This window comes from Arvicanthis niloticus, chromosome 7, assembly GCF_011762505.2.
Source record: "Arvicanthis niloticus isolate mArvNil1 chromosome 7, mArvNil1.pat.X, whole genome shotgun sequence".
Classification (NCBI taxonomy): domain Eukaryota; kingdom Metazoa; phylum Chordata; class Mammalia; order Rodentia; family Muridae; genus Arvicanthis; species Arvicanthis niloticus.
This window is the reverse complement of record NC_047664.1, coordinates 14,025,462-14,047,525: the sequence shown is the minus strand read 5'-3', so window position 1 is coordinate 14,047,525 and position 22,064 is coordinate 14,025,462. Positions and strand designations below refer to the sequence as shown.

General features: G+C 42.3%; 1 protein-coding gene across 2 annotated transcripts in view; it reads left to right on the top strand.

The window, feature by feature from the left end:
- Positions 1-10,848: 10,848 nt before the first annotated feature.
- The window catches only part of Rtn4 (reticulon 4), a 49,071-nt gene continuing 37,855 nt past the window's right edge, over positions 10,849-22,064 (top strand). Inside the window, exon 1 of one of the 2 annotated variants that reach the window (XM_034508781.2) lies at positions 10,849-11,643. In XM_034508781.2, the coding sequence (XP_034364672.1) occupies positions 11,121-11,643 (523 nt within the window). In that variant the 5' untranslated portion in view covers positions 10,849-11,120. The remainder of the gene's footprint in view (positions 11,644-22,064) is intronic. The other variant, XM_034508783.2, reaches the window with a different exon arrangement.

Below are 22,064 nucleotides of genomic sequence, written 5' to 3'. Positions count from 1 at the left end.
AAATACTGGGCCAAAGCAAGATTGAAACCCAGCAAACTCCAAACCCTACACTTCCATGTCCCATACTGAACGGTTTAGATGGCCTGCCCTTCAGATTTTCTGCCCGTGACTTACATCTCTCCCTCTGGCTGGTTCCATTTCCTGTGTGCAGCTCTCCTTGGCAGATGTCTTATGGTTCTGGTAGCTCCAACATCTTGGGATCTCTACCACAATACAAGATTCACAAACAGTCTCTTAGGGCCTTCTTTCCATGGTGATACCGGCAGTGCCTGGCATCAGTGGCTCTCTGAAACTGTGGAGGAAGAACCCACAAACCCTCACTCTTGCATATTTTCCTGAGTCCGAACGAAGTACCACATGGGTGACACTGCCAAGTGCGGCTTACTCTAGGGAAGGACTCTCCCCTTTGGATCTCCTATGCAGCAACTTTTGGTTTGGGTTTTGGTTGTAGTCTATTTCTAAGAGTTCTTAGTTCTCTTAGCTGGTAGGGTCTTATCTTGACACCTTTCCCCTTGTCCCAGTTCAGAGCAGGAAGCCTCTCTTTAACTTGACACTTTTTTTTTTTCAACTACAACCTCCCTCTCAGCACGTACTTTAACTGTAAGATTAGCTTCCTGGTGCTCTTTTTTTTTTCCTCCAAACTGTATGTTTTGTGTTTCTTTCTATACCTCTTGCTCCTTTTCATTATAAATCTGCATAAGAGGTATTCATAACAACCATACCCCAGACTTAACATTATATTGCTTTGAAATTTTCCTTGCCAAAAAATTAATTTTTTTTACTTTTTAATTTAGCCTCAGGCAAGTTCGTAAGACACAGGCAGAAAGCAGGCAGATTCTTTGCCGATTTATCACAGGAATGGCCTCTAGCTCTGTTTCTGTTCAAGTTTCTCTCTGAAACCTTTGAACTGGGTTCCTACAGTCTGCACTGCTCTTAGCACGACTGCCTTCCAGGCTCCGGACAGAATGGCCCTTACAGCTCAGCTTAAAGCATCCAGCCAGGTTTCTAGTCCAAAGTTCCAAAGCTGTCCAAACTCCTCAAGACACAATGTGCTTAGATTCTGCCCACTGTTCTGGTTTGCTTTCTCTTGCTGTGATAAAACACAGGCCAAAAACAATTTGTGAAGAGAAGGGTTTTTTGACTTACACATTCTAATCACAAACATCTTGAGGAGAAAGGGGTTTTTTGACTTACACATTCCAATCACAGTCTCTCACTGAGAGAAGTCAGGGCAGGACCTCAAGCAGGTGGGAACCCAGAATCATGAACTAAAGAATTGAAGAATTTAGTTTACTGGCCTATCAACTTAGGATGACCTGCCCAGGAGGGGCATGCCTACAGTGGGATGGGTTCTCTATGTCGTTTAGCAATCAAAAAAAAAAAAAAAAAAAAAAAAAAAAAATGTGCCCACACATATGCTCCTGGGCTGCTGTGGTGAAAGCAATTCTTGAACTGAGGGTCCCTCTTCCCAGCTGACTCTAGTCTTTGTCAAGTTAACAGAAACTAACTGGTACAGCCAGGCAAGCATTCTACTGCTGAGCTGCTCCCCTGGTTCTTTCAGCCATTTCATTAGCCACTTCACTGGGTTTTGCTTGTAGTTTATTTCTTCATAAGTGGATACTTACAGAAAAAAAGCAAGAGTCTCGCAGGTTAACTCCACTTGTTGGCTAACAGGTTGGAGCTCCCAGCTTATTGTGGGTGAGGGTCATCTATGGGCTTATGTTGTTGGTGCTGTTCTTATGCACTAGGTTACTCAGTGCTGACTATACTGAGCTCTAACAGAAATAGTACTCTTAGTTCTGAGTTTTTTTAATTGGATATTTTATTTATTTACATTTCAGATGCCATCCCCTTTCCCCATTGCCCCTCTCTAGAACCCCCTTAGCCCATCCTCCCTCCTCCTTTTAGCTTTTATACCATTTTAATTACATGCAGGTATTAAGGTCAGTTCTAGGTTGAGGAACTAGCAATACAATAGATGCAAATAGTCAAGGAACAAGCAAGGCAATAAACAAAGTCGTTTCTAAGGGCTTATCAGGTTGACCAAAATATCTGAGCCAACTTCCCTGTCCTAGCCCAAACTCATTTTCATGTCTGAAGCCTACTTCTTTGTTCTAGCCTAAAATTTAGATTCCTGCCTGAAATTACTTCTTTGTTCCAGCCTAAGTTCTGAGTTTTATATTTAAGATAGACTATTTTTAAAAATCAAGCATTGGGTCTATGGCGAAGAACACTTTTGTTTGTTTTAATTTGCTCAGAAAAGTAAAGATTGAAGTAATGCTATAAGAATACACCCTGAGGTAGTACATGTTGACATTTTAAAGGATTTATTCTTGTCTGTTTCTCCTATAGGTAGCAGTTGCTATCCCTTCCCTAACCCAATATTTGCTTCCAAACTTTGATTCATGAAACATAATCAACAGACTTAGGTACCTGCTTTCCAGAATAAACCCCTGTGGTGGTTTGGATAGAAATGGCCCCCATAGATTCATGTGTTTGAATGCTTGGCCATAGGCAATGACACTATTAGGAGGTCTGGCCTTGTTGGAGGAAGTGTGTCAGTATGGGGGCGGGCTTTCTGGTCTCCTATGCTCAAACTATACCTAGTTTGGTACACAGTATCCTTCTGCTGCCTGAAGACCCATATGTAGAACTCTCAGCTCCCTTTCCAGTACCATGTCTGCTGGCACACTGCCATACTTCCCGCACAATGGACAAAACCTCTGAAACTGTAAATCAGCCCCAATTAAATGTTCGCCTCTATAAGAGTGGCCATGGTCATGGTGTCTCTTCACAGCAATAAAACCCAAACTAAGACAACTGCTTCCTTCCTTTCTTTCTCCCTTATTTCCTTTCTCCTTCCCCTCTCTTTTCTTCTTCCCCTCTCGTCCTTCTCTCCCTCTCTCTCTCTCTCTCTCTTCTCCCCCGAGACAGGGTTTCTCTGTGTAGTCCTGGCTGTCCTGGAACTCACTCTGTAGACCAGGCTGGCCTTGAACTCAGAAATCTGCTTGCCTCTGCCTCCCAAGTGCTGGGATTAAAGGCGTGCGCCACCACCGCCCGGCTCTTCCTTCTGTTTTGGTGTGTGTGTATGTGGTGTTCACAGTTTATGCATGCAGTGTGCCTGTGCAGAGCCGGAAGTGTAGATATCCTCCTCTGTCACTCCTTCCTCATTCCCTTGAGACAGCCTGTTTTCTGACTAGGCTAGAGGTCAGCCAGCTCCAGCAATCCTGTCTCTAACATTCCATCCCCAAGCAGTGCTTTGTTCCTGGGTGCTGGGGATTCTACAGGACTTCAGGCTTGCACAGCAAGAAATCTTCCCCACCGAGCCATCTCCCAACTTGCTTTCTGATTATTTATAACCCATTGTTCCATAGTCAACTTAAGTTGAATGTATTTAAAGCTTAGATCATTGTATTCTCTCCAGTATGACTCATCTAAACTGTACTACATTGCCTGACTTTCCTTGGGTAAAGACAGCAGCAATTTATCCGGTCACCCAAGCATAAGTCTTTGAATCATCTTTTTCTATCAGACCTTCATTTTATTAATCACCAAGTTCTGTGAATTCATCTTCTTTGTACTTTCCAACTTCATTTCCTCCCATTTCCTACGTTATTGAGGTAGGCTCTCATTAGCTTTTGCCTGAAGTATAAATGGTAATTATCTTCTACTTAAACAACAGCATTTAAATAAAGCTATGGAGCACTTACTTAAAGCATTACGATTGCTTCTTTACTTTTGCCTTCCTTACTCTAGCACCCCCCTCCCCCCACCCCCCACCCCCGTACTCCCCCCCACACCATGAGCAAGCCTCAAGAGACCTTGTTTACCACAACAAGGTCAAGTGACAGGATCTAGGTGGAGTTACCCACCTTGGCTGCCCGGAACACAGAAGCAGAACTGCCCCTGGGCTTGCCTTGAGACGTCTCTGACTGTGACCTGGAAGGACTATGGATTATCCCACCCATCTGAAACCAGGAGGGGTTGTGGGTTGGGTCTTCCCCTTTAAACTGAGAGCTGAACATTAAAGCTTGGGGCCTTGATCAGAGAACTTTGTCTTGGCCTCATCTCTTCTCGCCCTCCTTCCCCCTTCAATTCCCAGCCCCCTTTCAGGTGAACCCAGTTGACTTGTGGCAGCGGGCGGCTACACCCCCCCCCCCCATCCATCCTTTATCGTATTCTGTAAATTATCAGTAGGGTCATTTTACCGTTTTGCTTAAAGACCTTCGATAGCTCTTAGAGATAATTCTTTTACTTTGTATCATGGCATTTGAATCTCTTCTTTGACACTTAAGTGACTTCCAAGTTTATCTTCACTATCTCTCATTCTTCCCACCTGCTCTAGCTGGTCATCTTTCTAGGCCTTGAAGTTTTGTTGTTTTACTACTTTCTGCCATTGGAGCTAGTGTTCCCTCTGCCTTTCCTTCTGTCTTACACTTTTACTGCTGTCAACATGACCAAGGCTACTCTTATAAGGCCAAGATTTAATTGAGGCTGGCTTACAGGTTCAGAGGTTCAATCCATTGCCATCAAGGCAGGAGCATGACAGAAACTAGGCAGGCATGGTGGAGGAGAAGCTGAGACTTCTACATCTTCATCTGAAGGCCGCTAGGAAAAGACTGGATTCCAGGCAGCTGTTGGGGCAGGGGCTCTTAAAGCACACTCCCATAGATGTCTACATAGCACAGGTGCCATGGTCTCTACCTCTCTATGTAGTCAGTGATGACCTTGCACTCCTGTTCCTACCTCCCAACCACTGGAATCACAAGTGTTCAACATCACCCCTGGCTACCTACCCAATACATTGTTGAATAAAAGAATGTTTATCCTAAAGATAGTGAGAATTTGGTTCTGTTTTGGGGAAGATAAAACAACATCAGACTTGAGGTGGTATCATCAGGTGGTCATACCACCTGCTTTTCCTCCCCCATTTCCTCTTTTTTTGGATAGTTTTCTGAGACTAGTTCTCAACCTTTTTACCTTCCTGTCTCAGCCTGTCCTGTGCCAGCATTACAGGTGTATACCGCCACACCCAGGTTTCATTGTTTCTTATGAAGACACGTTTTTATTTGTCTAAAGGGGCATGGGTATATTTTAGTTTGGATTTGTGTTGCTATATGAAAACTATTTTTTTTCAGGCCCCAATATAACCTTTTGCTGGATCAAAATATATTTCACAAGAGAAATCATGCATATTGAAGTTGCCCAAGGAAATGTAATAATGCAGAAGAGGTCCCAAGGAAATTAAAGAGATTAAGGAGATTAAATCCTTTCTCCCTTCCCTTCCTTTTCTTTGGTACAGTCTTTTGCCATACAGGCTGGCCTTGAACCCTCTTTGTAGCAGAGAATACCCTTGAATTTCTGCCTTCATTTCTCAATTGCTAAGATGTTAAGAATGCCACCATCTGTAGTTTATGTAGTACCGAGTCTCAAACCCAGGGCTCTCTGCATGTTAGGGGCACACTCTATCCACTGAGCTACAGCCCTGGCCGAAGGTTCTGTTTTAATTATGACTTTTACTTTCCTGTTAGCTTTTTATTTTCATTGTTTGTAAATTAAATATTTAGGTGAGTATGTAAAGTACTAGGTTTCACCGTGGCATCATTGTACATACCTGTCATTGTACTATGTTCTCATCTGTTCTTACTCCTTGCCCCATCCCAAGCCTCCCTACTTATTCCTATTGTGTGTATTCTATTGTGTGATGGTTTGTATATGCTTGGCCCAGGTAGTGGCACTATAAGGGGGTGTGGTCTTGTTGGAGTGGGTGTGTCACTGTGGGTGTGGGCTTTTAGACCCTCATCCTAGCTGCCTGGAAGCCAGTATTCTGCTAACAGCCTTTAGATGAAGATGTAGAACTCTCAGCTCCTCCTGCAGTATGCCTGCCTGGATGCTGCCATGCTCCCACCTTGAGGATAATAGACTGAACCTCTGAACCTGTAAACCAGACCCAATTAAATGTTGTCCTCATAAGAGTTGCCTTGGTTATAGTGTCTGCTCAGAGCAGTAAAACCCTAAGACACATTGCCATTGATTTCCCTCATCTCCCTTAAAATCTCTACCTCCTCTCTCATAATCCCCTTTGTAGTTTTGTGACCAGCAAACATACGTAGATAAACATGCCCCCAACATGCATGTAATTCTGGACTTAGGTTTCCCGTTTGAGAGAAAACAGGCAGTCTTCGTGTTTCTGCATCTGGCTTATTTCACTTCATGATGTCCAGTTCCACCCATTTCCCTGCAAATGTCATTTCACTTTTCTTTACAGCTACATGCAATCCCATTGTGTATCTATGTCACATTTTCTTTTTACTCTGAAACAAAGACAGATTTTGCTTTTGAATAAATACATTTCCCAGAAAGCTTTTTAAGTTACAGCTTCTTGCACAGCTATTACCTATGCATGAAAAGGATGAGAGAGAGGAGTGGAGAAGAGGAAGGGAGACCCTAGAGGAAAAGAGAAAGAGGGGCAGGAAAAGGAAGAAAAGAAAGGTGAGAGGGGGAAAGGAAGCCTAGAAAGAAGGAAGAATGAAAAACTGGCAAAACTGAAAAGCTGGCATCGGACCTGTGAAGGGCCGACCATGTCACATATCCTAGGACCACAACTGCTTCACCTGAGCCTGCTTCAGAAAAGCAGCCAGACCTGGAGGAGACATCCCTGGGAGGGGTTCTCAGACTCAACAGCCTGCAAACACTCAGAATCTTGATGGGTGGGTTCAGTGTTTTCACAGCATGCACCACACATGGCTCCCTGTGGCCTCCCAGAGGGGCATGGGTGAGACCATACCTAGCAGAGTCTTCAAGGGCATGGTCTGTACCTCCTTCTTTTAGCCTCTGAAAGCCTAAGCTGTTCTTATACTACTGTGGCCAATGCATCGTCTTCTGGAATCTGCAGTTACAACATCAGAAGTTTGGAGAAGCCTGGAAGCTGCTCCTCAGGTTTGTCTGGCTTCTTGTGGAGACAGCCTGACTTTTCCCAGGGCTGGTTAAACCCAAACAGGTTTTGTTTTGCTGCTTCTGGATCTGGGTTTGCTTGCTGGACTGCAGAATCAGCTGCCTATCACAAGTTCAAGAACTAGGAAAGAAACTTAAAGAAGAAATGGGTACACAGAACTGGGCACTATCTTGCTGGCACTCGGGACATATTCAAGATGGCTCTACCAGGCAGTATTCAGAGCCCATCACTTCAGGAAGCAGAATGGGGCCCTGGAAGGTGTTTATGACCAGGGACCTATGCCTGAGCAGGAAGTCAAGCCAGGAGTTGTAGTTAGGATGCCTTTCACTACTGAGCACCAAACAGCAGTTGAAGGCCCTTTCCTGCTTTGGCAGGAGCAGTGGTAACTATTGATAAATGGCCCTATGTGGGGTCTGGTACCCCAGGTTACTGAGCAAGCCCTTCATCTAATTCTGTCCTTGTTCCCTTAAAAGAATACCAAGTTGCCTGCCTCATAGTAGTCAGCAGGATGTTGGGCTGTATTCAGGTCCCCCAGAATGGCCAAATGATGATGGCTAGTCACCAGGAAGGCATCTGCTCAGATCTGCCCATAGAAACATGTCTTATAGGTCAGCTTCTTAGGCTTCCTAGGATGCACGTGAGGGCAGTGCATATCAATTAGGGTAGAGGTCTTCTTTCCCTTACCATGTGTGAATTTTGTACTGTATAATGAGGACCTGGCCTTCACTATCCAGAGTTGGAAGATGCTCTTTGGTGAACTCATTTGTGTTTCTATAGCAACTGACATCCCTGTTCTGCATGGCAAACAGACCACTCAGGGCTTCAGCAGCCACTGGAGCAGTGCTGTCTTTACAACTGCTGCTGATATAGAGACAGGAGTTTCAGCTCGAAACAACAGCTAGGAACATCCACTGTTAGTATATCGCTGGGCCCTCTGGTCTGCTGGAGACAGACAATATCAGCATCCAGTTTTTCAAAATGGGTCTCAGGGCCATGGGACAGTGGCTGCTTTCCTGGCACCCCAACCCTTATATGAGCTCCATTGATGTTCCTGGTTGTTACACACAATGTTTAGCACAGGGGGATCATCACAGGGATGCTGGCAAAGCTTTATGCATCATGCATTGTAGCAGGAATTCTGCATTTTTCATTCATCTGTTGGTAGATATGTAAATACTCATTTTCTGGCTATTTGGATGGTGGGATTCCTTTTCCTGACTTAAATTTTTATTTTAGGTCCAAGACTAATTACTAACAAAGCTGAAGAAATTGGTCTCGTTTCTGCTTTTACTCTTATTAGTGAATGAATGCACTTTGAGCCAAGACATTAATTAACCAGGATACAAAGCTACATTTCATAAAATGCTATACCAGGGGAAGTATTAGGGTAAATCCTGCAGGGAGCAGTTAAAACTTCCACTTAAGCCAGAATTTTGTTTCAGTGTTTTGTTTTTTTTCCCTCAGTAGAAAGATTGCATGTAACTCAGCAGTGCACTTGAAAAATGACAAGTCCTTTTCAGTAGGTGAACGAGCTGTGGCAGAAAGAAAGCTCTTGAAACAGGTTTTATGTTGGGACCCATCTTCCATATTTTCCAAGTATGAGTGAACACACTCTGAAGTTCAGATCTTCATATATGTGTGTGTATGTATATTCATCTCTGTCCCTTTAACTTTTTTAAGGGGCATACCTAAGGTGAATTTAGCCTGTTCCACATATGAGTTTAGGTGGTGATTAAGTGTTCTGCATTAGTATTAATATGAAACTGGAATGGCCTATTCTTCTGAGTAGTGACCCTTCCTTTACCTGAAAATGTATAAGTACACTTTGTATCTGCTTTGCTTGGTGCTGGTATAGAGTATATACCTAATGCATATTTTTGTATAAATCAATAAAACATAAAATGCGAACACAAAACGGATGATATTTCAAGAAATTTCTGCTGTGTAATGAATCACCCAAAAAGGCAGTGGTTTTAAAACAACAGTGACACATTACTTTTCATGCCTGTATATTGGCTCTAGGATGGAGTCACACTTTTGAGAGAATAGAACTATGGCTGGGATAGTTAGGTGCCTCTTTCAATGTCTCCTTTCTTCCAGAATGGACACGACTAGAATGTATATGGACGTTGTGCTGCGTATATGTGGTGCGCCACACATGTGTGTGCTGGCTCCTGAGGAAGTCATTAAGAGGGATTTGCATTTGCTGGAACTCGAGTTTTCAAGAGGTAGAAACCGGCATGTGGGTCCTGAGACTCAAACTTGGGCTGTCTGCAAGAGCAGGAAGTTCTCTTAACTAGCCGTCTTTTTAGCCCCAATACATTTTAAAAGTTATTTTTATTAAAGATGTGTGTGTGCGCCTGACACATGTGTACAGGTTCCAGAGGAGGCCATTAGAGAGTGAAGGAATCCCTGTAACTGAAGTTTTAGTGATTATGAGTTGCTTGGATGCTGGGAACAGAACTCGGGTCCAGTTAAAGATACTGCTGAGTCACGTCTCCAGTAATCCTCACCGACATCCAACCTACCAAATTCTTTCTTAAAAATTAAACTAAATCTAGGGCAACATTACTTTGTTAGGACTAAGAATTTGCTTATAAACCAACAAAATTCATGGCAATAAAATTTCTTAGTTATTAGAATATGCATTTAAAAGTTTCTCCAAGCTGCTTCAAAAAGAATACAAGTGAACTTGATAATATATTATACTCATCCCACTATATCCAAAATATTATCAATGCCAACATAAAACCAATGTGAAGCAGAAATTAAAACATTTCTTATAAATTCTGGGGATGTAGTGCGTATTTTATTCACACAGCACACCTCATTTCAGTGCTCAGAAGCTAAAAGCAGCCAGTCGCTCAAGTACTAGACAGTGCAAATGTAGACTGAACAATTGGGAATTCAGGCAATCCTCTCTCCAGGCCTTCAGAGTAGGCATGCAGCCAGTATTTTTGAAAGGTGTATCAGAAAGATAAAAGGCCTCTCGGAACCTTTGGAGCAAAATTTTCTAGGTTCTTCTACTGTTTTCTTTACAGTGCAGCTTTGGGAAAAAAAAGCACATCAGGAGACATGCATATCAAAGCAGTGAGTGCCGGGCTTCCTGAATCATCAGGGATGTTGAGTCACCAGCCTAAGGTGACTGAAAAGTAGTGAACTAATTTTGCCTTCCAAGGCATCTATTTCAACGTTCTTTCCCCTCTCCCTTTCTGGTGACTCATTCTCCTTGCACTTTTAGAGTCCAGCAGAAGGCAAGGCCGAAAGCATTCTAACAGTGAGCCCAGAGCTCCAGATAATCTAGCACAGCTGTTTTGCCTATTTCATTCCAGACCTGCAGTCTAGAAAGGGAGTAAACTTGAAAGTGTCAAAAAAAAAATGTTTTGTTTTTCTTTTTCCTTTTGAGGTGGTGGTGGTTATAAGTTGGGAGCTTGCCTTAAAATAAGTCTTTTATTTTAAAAAATACGTAAGGCCTAATTCATCTTGTTAGTACCTTTTTCCACTGTTCTTTTTTTTTTTTTTTCCTTTTCGGGGAGGAAACTTTCCACTCCTAGGTCCCCAGGATAACGCCCTTCCGCAGGCTTGATGGAAAACTCGCCAAATCCTTGGGACCGCATCCCTTTCGCATTACCGTAGACTAAAATCCCGCTGTAGGCAAGGCCAAGTCCCCACCCCATTCTCCATCTACACTAGGTGGGGGTGGATCCCAGCTCCAAACCCCGCCCTCCGAACACCGCCCGCCGGAGAGAGGAAGTGCAGCAGGCCCCGCCTACGCCCCATTTCTGTTGGATAACTCCGTAGTCCATCTTCCCTACCCCGCAGCCTATTGGCTCTCTGTCTCCCGCGCCAGCCAGCCCTCCCCTGCCGGGAAGGTGAGTCACGCCAAACTGGGCGGAGAGTCTGCTGGCCTCTCTCCATCGCTCGTCTGGGCGGCGGCGGCTGCAACTGGGGACAGGGCGGGTGGCGCATCTCGAGCGCGGAGGCAGGAGGAGCAGTCTCATTGTTCCGGGAGCTGTCGCCTCTGCAGGTTCCTCGGCTCGGCTCGGCTCAGCTCGGCTTGCCCGGCCCCGGCCAGTCCTGCCCAACCCCCACAACCGCCCGCGGCTCTGAGGAGAAGCGGCCCCGCGGCGGCAGCAGCTGCAGCATCATCGCCGACCCGCCAGCCATGGAAGACTTAGACCAGTCGTCGCTGGTCACCTCGTCCGCGGACAGCCCGCCCCGGCCTCCGCCCGCCTTCAAGTACCAGTTCGTGACGGAGCCCGAGGACGAGGAGGACGAGGAGGACGAGGAGGAGGAGGAGGAAGACGACGAGGACCTGGAGGAACTGGAGGTGCTGGAGAGGAAGCCCGCAGCCGGGCTGTCCGCGGCCCCGGTGCCGCCCGCCGCCGCCGCCGCCGCACCGCTGCTGGACTTCAGCAGCGACTCGGTGCCCCCCGCGCCCCGCGGGCCGCTGCCGGCCGCGCCCCCCGCCGCCCCCGAGAGGCAGCCGTCCTGGGAACGCAGCCCCGCGGCGTCCGCGCCATCCCTGCCGCCCGCTGCCGCAGTCCTGCCCTCCAAGCTCCCGGAGGACGACGAGCCTCCGGCGCGGCCTCCGCCTCCGCCGCCAGCCGGCGCGAGGCCCCTGGCCGAGCCCGCCGCGCCCCCTTCCACGCCGGCCGCGCCCAAGCGCAGGGGCTCGGGCTCAGTGGGTGAGTGCTCCTTGCGCCTTACGCCCCTCCCTCTTTTGTGTCTTGGCCTGGGGGAGGTGGGGGCGGGCAGGGCTGCTCGGGACCCTAGGGCTTTGTCTAGGAGCGGCAGGGCGATGGCGCCCCCGCTGGCGGGAGGCGGGCAGAAGGGTGGGGCGGCCGCGGAAGCCCGAGTGCCTTCATTGTCTGTCGGGGTTTCGGGGAGCACGTGCACCCCAGCCAAGTCCCTAGTTGTTCCTTCTGGTTCCCATTCCAGCACTCTTAAGAAGTTATCACCTATCATCACCTATCACCTATCATCAGTTGAAGAACTAGGATGGTGGATTCCTTGGGCTGGGCTGGCCTGGGCTGGGCTTGGAGGTGGGAATGGGAAAGCTATGGCGCCCTAATCTTTTTATTTATTTAAAGGATGGGCGTTTGTCGACCACTCTATACAGTTTTTTTTTAGGGCCCGCCTTCCTTCCTGCCAGGCGTCGGGGAACCCCTTGCACTAATCCCGTTTCTCCCCTTACTGGTGGGGAACTGGCCAAGCTGCTAACGTCTGTCTATACAGTGACCCAACTGCTGAGAAGGGGGAGCGAGCGCCTCCAGTGGCGTGGTTCCAGGAGAATTGGGAAGGAGAGACTTGGTGAAGTTCTGCCACCGCCCAGCTCATTTGGGTTTAATGTGGCGACTCTTACACCAGCCAGAGAAACAAGATCTGGGCATTGTGTTCCAATGGGACATAGTTCTCCAGGGCCTCAGTTGTGCTGTAAAAGAAATTGCCAAATTTAATGCGCGTCTCTCAGCCTTTAAATGCATCACATTTGACTCTTAGAGACAAGGCAAAATAGTTGACCTTAAAAAGGGATAAACCTGTGGATTCCTGGCCAGGAATTGGTTGAACTTGTGGTAGATTTATCCTGAGACATAATGAAAAGTTTTAGGACAAATGTTTTTTATATTGGTTAGAAGTACTAATTTTTGTAAGTATACGATTTAGATTGGCAGAATACATTGAACATTGTACATAGGTTTATTGCCCTTTTCGTTTTGGAAAGACAAACCCCAAATTCGATAGAGAACGAGAATGTATCTCAAGTAGCATATTGCTTTAGGACAAAGTGTCTTGCTAGCAATAAGCCTTTTTTTTTCTTTTTGTAAAATTAAGGTAAATTGAGTAGTATAACTGCCTGCTGGGAAAATTTCACAGCGTTACAGATCTAGGTTTTATATTTTAGAGAAATACTATCACCCTGAGCTCACACTATCCTTTTTATTACAATTAACTCTTACACACCAATGGGTAACAGTGAACCAATGGGTAACAGTCCATTATGGACACATTCAAAGAAAGGCACTATTCAAAAACAGTTCCTAAGGTATAAAATTTAGAAGGTGAAGACTACCTTGGCTTTTCATTTTTTCTTTTTCTTTCTTTCTTTTTTTTCTTTTTGAGAGAAACTAAAGTAATAAAAAAAAAAGTATTAAAAATTTAAACCAGAAACTGATTGACCAAACTATAGTTTTCATTTTTTGTACTTTCATAGAAACAAGATAATAGTGTTGTCCTTTGAACACTGAGGGGACTCAGGCAGTGTCAGCATTTTCTTGAAATATTGACAGAGTTTAGAAGACAAGAGGAATGTTGTCTCCACATGGATTCTGTCCTCATTGTATTTATTTGGAAGCTTTATTCCCTTTATTGAACGCAATGACAGTGAATTGTGGTCATTGATAGCTAAATCATCTCAGTGCATTAGATTTCTTAATGCGCTGAAGAGTTTGTTTATTGGCTGATCCCTGTTATTGATTACCTAAGACACTTTACATATGAAGCACTGTTCTGGGCTGCCAAGGTTGGCAGTGAGCAAGCCTCATGCTCCCCTCGTGGGAGTAATACACAAAATAAGCACACAAGAAAGAAATAAAAATGATGGTGTTATGAGGCCGATAACAGCTTGAAGGGATGAGAATCACTGAAATATATGGACCCCTTTTAAGATTGCTTGATGGTAGGAAAAAGATTAGTAAGGAAAACCTATGCAGAGTGCAGAGGCAGGTTAAGATCAGGTAATTAGAGCCTCTTGGGTCAGGGTAAAAAGTATGGCTTAAAAAATTAGTTATTTTAGGAATATGCTACTTGAATAATTGCATTGTGATTTTGGAGCAGAAATGTAGTTTTGAAGGTTGAGAGGGAGAGGATTAGCATAAAGACGAGGTGAAAGCGCTCTGTACATGGTTAGAATAGACAGGCTGGGAGAGGCTGTACATCCCCAGCAACTGTGTTTAACACTGTTTACATTTGTTTTCTCCTTAACTCTGATTGCCTTCAGTTAGTAAGTTACAGCTTTCCTGATTACAGTTTCCATTGTAATATACTGAGACCTGTACCTTTCACTTGATGACCATTTTTTCTAGAAAGAATGGTTCATTTGTTGTAAGGAAACTCAGAGATTGATTTGAGAAAAGTGCGAACATCAGTTAAGATGACTAAGCTGATCTTTTAGACACATTGGTAATGTGAAAGTGACTGAAAGTGTGTGATAGATTAATTGGGATTCTGAAGGGTATGAAGTGCAAAATAAAAGAATCTGAATTTTATTGTAGTACTTTAATTCATATTCTGCTATCCAAAGCTGCTTTTATATCATGAAACCAAAATTGTTCTTCCAAAAAAAAAAAAAATATTATCGTGTCTCTCTGTGCGTGTATGTATTCGAAAGTGCCAGGAACAAGAAGAGGGCATTTCTATTGTTGAGTACAGACTTTTAGATGTTGGTATCCAGCTTAATACTGAGATTTTATAAGTTGGCTAGTCTGTTTTGTTTTGTTTCCAAAGAAAAGAGATTTATCAAGCTTCTGGTTATGGTGGTTTCAAGCCATAGCATCTGCATCAGCTTGACTGTGCTAAAAACCTTGTAGATAATGTTGCAGTGGTGAGAGCCTGGACTATAAGGACCACAATTACATGGTGAGACAGGGAACGAGGGAGAAGGTAGGAACCAGTCTTGGCCTTTTATAACCATCATCTTGTGAGAACTCAGGTTCTAGTAGGACCTTTATTCTTCCTGGATTACAACCCAGATTACAACCACTTCCCAGTAGGCTGGTCTCTTTCTGTCCCTGGGTATTGAATTGATGGCTAGTGAAGCCACTACTGACTGAGTCAGTTCCCCAACCTCCCACTTTTAATACTAATGTAAGTTAATTTATTTTGTGACTTGGGATCCTTCAGTATCTGGAGTTACAGGCTTGGGCAGACAGGCCTACCTGTGATCTCCACTTTTTAAAGATTCTGTTATCTATTTTTTTATATAAAATATTTATTTATGTGAATCTACTGTCACTGTTTTCAGACACACCAGGAGAGGGCATCAGATCCTATTACAGATGGTTGTGAGCCACCATGTGGTTTCTGGGAATTGAACTCAGGACCTCTGGAAGAACAGCCAGTGCTCTTAACTGCTGAGCCATCTCTCCAGCCCCAGATTCTATTATCTATTGATGTAGCTACATGGGAGCCAAGCTCTCTATAGTATTTTCAAACAATTCTGAAGTAATGCCAAAATACCTTTTCACCAGCTTTTCTAAGTTGTACTCTTGCAGATTGTACCTGTTAGAAGTGTCTTGGTTATCCGTCTAGAGTTCTATGGAGTAACATTTATATGTGTGTACCTTTTATTTTCTACCAAAGTGTCTGCAGAGGTCCTAGGGATTTGGCTCAGTTGTAGAGCATTGCCTCAAGGATACCAAGGCAGGGGTTTGATTTTTAGCATTGGGAAAAATACTGCTACCCACATATCCCAACTAATCAAACAAAACAAATAGATGCGGCGAATTCCACAGATTCAGAGCACAGTAGTCCTCTTACCTCTGATTGCACTTTATGAATTTCATTACTTTATGTTAGAAGAGGCTAAATGGAAAGATTTCAGAAATAACTCATTAGCTTTAAATGACCTGTTGATCTGATCAGGTGGTGAGTATCCCTGTACCCAGTGCATCCGTGTTGGATGTGCTGTGCCTCCCGGTTTGTCTCTTAGATGCGTCCTTCGTTAGGAGCTAAACTAGTGGCTTCAAATGAGCTTATATTTAAATGAGCATTAAAGTAACGAGATTGGCAAAGCTGTAAAATTACTTCCCTTAACTAAAACATGAAAATTTATTGTAAGTGTATATGTATATGGGAGAAAATCAGTTTATTTAGAGTTTATTTACTGTCCTTTCAAGATTCCACTGTTATCTGGGCATATAATATACCTCCTGGTTGATGGAGAATCCATGACCTTTATTTTTATTTCAATTAATGGCCCTAAGGTGCAAGAGTAGTTTATCTAAACTTTATCATATGTGTGTGGTATAGGAAAAAAGTAGTGTATATGGAGTTGAATACTATTCCAATTTCAGGCTTCTACTGGCAATAGTAAAGTATCTCATGAATAAGAGAACTGCTGTATTTGATCACTGCTGTATTTAATCACTTCTGCTCTGGTAGTTATGTAGATTAGCCTTTTCTGTTGCAAACAGTGTTGCTGTGAACACCTTCTTGTATTACTTCCTTGGAGATGAATGCTGAAGGGTTCACTGTGGAGTTGTAGAGTAAATCCATTCAGGCAAGCTTTCTGGTTCAAAAGGAGCTTGCATTTGTAAGGTTGGGTGCTGACAAAAAGTGCCCTGCAGAAAGGCAGCACGGCTTGTGCTTCCAGCAGCATTATGTTAGAAGGACCAACTCCTCCTTAAGTCTTTATCAATAGTACACTGGTAAACTGGTAAATAGTTATAATTTACATTTGTGAATATTTTTCGTAGGTTTAGGTTGCTTTGTTTGTTTGTTTTGCAAGATAGGGTTTCTCTGTGTAGCCTTCGCTGTCCTGGAACTCACTCTGTAGACCAGGCTGGCCTAGAACTCAGAAATCCACCTGCCTCTGCCTCCCAAGTGCTGGGATTAAAGGCGTGCGCCACCGCTGCCCGACTGAGGCTTAGGTTGCTAAGATTTTTTTTTTTTCTAATCACTGCCTTTGCCTATTTTGAGTTTTGATTTTACAGCTGCAAGATCACTTGAGCTTATCATAGGCTAGCTTATTTTTTTTTTTTTACAAAATTATTTTATATGTATGGTTGTTTTGCCTGTGTGTTTGACTGTGAACAACTTGCATGCGCAGAGGCCAGAAGAGGGCATGGGAGTCCTTGAAACTGGAGTTAACAGACAGTTGTGAGCTCCTATGTGGGTGCTCGGAATCAAACCCCAGTCCTTTGAAAGAGCAGCCAGTGCTCCTATCTGCTGAGCCATATCTTCAGCCCAGGTGATTAGTTTTTTAGCATGTTTGATTGGTTATTTATATTCTGACCACAGAGTATACTTTTCTGTGCATTCATCTTTTTAGTTAGATTTATCATTTCAAAAAATAATTTTTAGTCATAAAAGTCATTGAAAGTCTTTAGAAAGGCCTCTTCTAAATTTTTTTTACTGTTAGTACTTTTATGATTTTATTTTAATCTTTGATTTGTTTGCTGCTTAGTTTGTTCTAGAGTGTAAGGTTTAACATAATTTTCATGATTTAGCTCCATTTATTGCATACACTGTCTGACTGTTGAAAATGGAAATATCTGTTCTGCTCTGTTATCTATATACAAGGACAAAGTTGTTTTAATTACTAAAAGTTTTAAATAAAATACTTTATGATAGGGTTTTTCCATCTGATAGGGTATATTCCATTATACATACATATTTATGTATGTATAATGTTTTTACTGATTTTAAAATTTTATTAACCTGGATGTTTCTGTTAGAAATTAGTCAGGTTATATTTATGAGTTAATGTTACATAATTGATATATCTTAAAACTGGTATTTTTTTATTAGTATCCATTAGTAAAGAACAAAGTTTTTAATGCATAGATTTATAAAAATCAGCCTTTTGTGATGTATGGCTTTAATTACGTGTTTGTGTGCACACATACTCATGTGCATCCACATGCATGATGTGGATGTGAGAATGTGGGAAGTCAGCAGACAACTTTGTGGAGTTGCTTTTCTCCTCACCTGTATGTCAGGTGCCATCTCATAAGCCTGATACTATGGGTTTACGTATAAACACTAGTATTTTGCTCAGTATGTAACATTTGAAGTACTGGATTGTATAGTAGTTTAGCTATTTAGTTCCCATAGATCATAGACTAAAAAAGAAAGATTTCCAAAACCATTTTTCTGTTGAAGAAGAAAAATAGTGTTCTCTGTACTTCTGTGTGAAGGGCTGCATCTCTGAAATGCAGTCTGTAATTCCAGTTTAGGCAGTGCATGCATGTAGGCAAAATACTCATGCACATAAAATAAAAGTAAATATTTAAAAGATAATTTACATATTATAAAATGTATAGACCTCAAACACTTGTTTTGACAGATGTCCATGCATACTCTAGAAATTCGCCCATTGGTTCTATGTCTCCTCCTGACTTTGTAGCTCTACATTGGCACAGTTTTGCGTAAGTGTATGTGATTCATTCTCTTACTTTGTAGTTTGCCTGTTAATTTTATTGATGACTTACTTTGATTTTATGTTTTTATATTTTTTTAAATTTACTTGAGACAGGGTCTCCTGGATCTGGCTGGCCTTGAACTCTCAGAGATCTGGCTGCCTCTGCCTCCCAAATGCTGGGACTAACGGCCTGTATCACCATGTCTAGTTCAATTTTTAAATCTTAATTTACCTTTTTTTTTTTTTTTTTTTTTTTTTTTTACAGGTATTGTTTATTTAGTGTGTGTGAAAACATTTTTGTCTACTCCAAAATTGCTGTTTTCATCTAGCTGTTTAATAGCATTAGTTGCTATGTTTGTATTAAATTAAGCTCTATTTTGAAGTAAATTTTGCTTATAGGATATGGGGTGAGTTAGCTGGCTAAGGAGACAAGATGCCTATCCAAGTCAGAAAGGGCTACTATAGCTACTGACAGTAGCTTCAGTATCAGCATTTTCTGTAACTATGATGGGTTTTATTACAGGGGAGGACTTTTGAGCTAAGTGCAAATGAATTTTTTTATACTGTAAAGTATGTATGATCTTTTGTTGAGAAAGACACTGATGCTATTTTTCTAAGTCCTGTTCACTACAGGATAGCCTTTGAAAAGGTACAAACAAAGACAATCAGTGTCCAGACTTTCCACTCTTAAAATGTAAAAAATCCCAAGAAGCCATTCTGGGTCCCAGTGATATATTTTGAGTATTTTTGTGTCAAGTCTTCCAGCATGTCTGACCTTCACAGTGTTCATTTAACTTACAGATTTGCACTACCCCCTTGCTTAGCACAGTCTTCATAGAGAACTATTTCCTGACTCTGAATTAATGGGTATTGACATGCCTGTTGATACAGGATAGAGATTTTGTATATCTCTTGTTAGATATGTGCCTAAGCATTTTATTGCTGTTACAAATGATACTTATTTTTTTTTTTTCCAAGCCAGGTGTAATGGTGCATGCCTTTAATCCTAGCACTCAGGAGGCAGAGGCAGGCAGATCTGAGTTCAAGGCCAGCCTCAGCTATATACTAAGTTCCAGGAGAGCCAGGACTACATAGTGAGATATCTCAAGTGTTTTTGTTTTTCCCCATATTTGTGTGGGAATTATTATATGGAAATGCAATTTGAGTTTTGTGTGTTACCTTTGTTTCTGTCTTACACCCTTGATAAGTTCACTTTCTTTCTAGAAATGTATGCCCATTCTGGGTCCCAGTGATATATTTTGAGTATTTTTGTGTCAAATCTTCCAGCATTGTCTGACCTTCACAGTGTTCATTTAACTTAGAGATTTGCACTACCCCCTTGCTTAGTTTTATGCATGTGCAATGTAGTCCCCCCGTCTTAATAATTAGATACAATTTTTAAATTCATCGATTATATTTTTGTAGGTAAATCTTTAAAATGAATGTGTCAAAGAAAACAGTATTTGAGTTGTATACATTGGTGAGATTATAGTAAAAATTAAATTGCAGTAATACATTAAAAACTAACATTTTAGTTTTACTTTTTAAAGTAATGGACTTAAAAAGAACAAATCTCATTAGTAGACTTCCATTTGGAAACTGGTCTGTGTAAATGTATGTAGAATTCAGAATAAACTGTACTGAAGTTGTGTACACAGATTTGGAGTCTGCTAAGAAAATGCAGAATCATGTGATATTTTTCTTGAGTAGTCAGTTCTGTCCATTTCACTGGGGTAAAGGAGAACAAGCACTGATTATAGGGACAGGTAAGTTAAATTTCTGTAGCTCTGTCATTACCTGGCTACGTGACTTCGGGGTTCACAGACGCTGACATTCAGACACACTGGGAAGAATTAACTTTGGCCAGCACAGATGATACTGGAAGAACTGGGATGCACTAGGACCATTTTACAGAGGACCTTGTTTTAGCCAAGGTTTGAACACTGGGGAGCTTTTAAATGTTTTTGATCAAGAGAATGGATAGCCTTTCTTTTTGCCTTTCCCTCCCTCCCTCCCTCCCTCCCTCCCTCCCTCCCTCCCTCCCTAGTAGTATTGGTCTGATGGCAGTAGAATGGAAGGACTTACCAGAAAAGTTCTTGTTTTCTCTTTAGCATTTTTTTAAAGATTTATTTATTCATTTAATGCATGAGTACACTGTAGATGTCTTCCAGACACACCAGAAGAGGGCATGAGATCCCATTACAGATGGTCCTGAGCCACCATGTGGTTGCTGGGAATTGAACTCAAGACCCCTGGAAGAGCAGTCGGTGTTCTTAACGGCTGAGCCATCTCTCTAGCCCCTTTAGCATATTTTAAAATATCATTTTCATATAAATATAGTTGTCTTTATATATAATCAGATATACTATGATATATGTTATCTACTCACAGTAGCACAAATGAAGTTAATGACTTAATTTAAATTTTTAAAATTTCTTTGAGATCAGAGATTGCTTCTGTTCTTCTAAGTGCTGGCATTGCAGACATACACACCACTGCTTAGCTTCTGTTTTATTCAATAAAGCTTGGCGTTCTAAGTAGTTCTCAGAAAAGAAGCTATTTTCTTTTTTTTTTTTATAAGCTTAATTAGTGTATATGTAAACTTCCTCAGAAATGCAGAATGTTACATCTTTTTATTTCACATAGTCTCCCTAATTATAGTCATTCATTTGCAAAAGTGAGGATCTTTGCAACAAATGACCAATCTAACATCAGCAGCTGCTTTTCAAAACAGACAGTACTCTTAGGTATTTTTAGACTAAAATTTGTTTGAGCTAGATGCTAATACGTTTTATGAATGAGGAGCTGAGGAGGAAAGCTCGAAGATTGCTTCCCAGGGCCACATGTGTGCATAGAAGACCTGAGATTTGAATTCATTTGTACCTGTTGTCCACCACTGCTTGAAGGCCCAAAAGGCATCCCCTCCTGCGAAGCATGTTTAAAAATACAAAACTTATTTTGTGATTAGCCCTGGACGAATTCCAAGTTTACATAATGAGGATTCTGTTTTCTTGAAATTAATGATTTGAAATACCAACTTAAAATGCCTTGATTACTTGGCTAAATGTCAAGTTTTTTTATGGGAAAGATTCTGGCATTAGATAAAAATAAGATACATTTTAAGAGAGTCTTGAAAAAAATTGGCACAATTTTAAATTAGTTTATTTTGTGTCTAGTCTTAGCAGCTTTTGAATAAGTGACTTCTAAATATATTATGTAGATGGTACCATTTTGTTAAAAATTTTTTTAAATTGCTTCATCTAATCAAATACGTTGGTTCTGCCTTTTGAGCCCAAATTTGTTTTTTCTTTTTCTTTTTTTTCTTTTTTGATTCTTCAGCTGAGAGCAAGAGGATTTATTGTACACAAGGTATACTTGGCCACAAGCGAGAACAGAACTAATTCAGAATGCCAAAAGTCCAGGGCAGAGGCCCAGCAGGACTGTTTCAGTTGTAAGAAAGACACTCAGTTTCTCAGGTGATCTGGGCAAGATGACATTGCAGGTCCACGGAGACTTACTACCGACAGCAGCAGGCAGTCCACCAACTTTACCAGTGTCCTGGCCTTCAGCATCTCATACTTTTCCTGCAGGCTTCGTGGGAGCACAAGCTCCTGTACCTGGACCTCTGCTTCATCTTTCTTCTCTTGAGCTGAGCATCGGCCTGAGCATTCTCTTCTTGACCCTGAAGTTTCAAGGAAGATGGTGCTAAGGCTGAGCGTCTCTTCTCTCTCTCTCTCTCTCTCTCTCTCTCTCTCTCTCTCTCTCTCTCTCTCTTTCTCCTCTCTCTCCCCCCCCCTCCCTCCCTTCCTTCCTTCCTTCCTTCCTTTTTTAAAAAATTAATATCACTGTGATGGTTATCTTTGCTGGCTTGACACAACCTATAGTCACCTGGGAAACCTGGGGTCTTAGTGTAGAGCTGTCTATATTAAGTTGGCCTGTGGGTGTGTCTTACAGGACTGTTTTAGT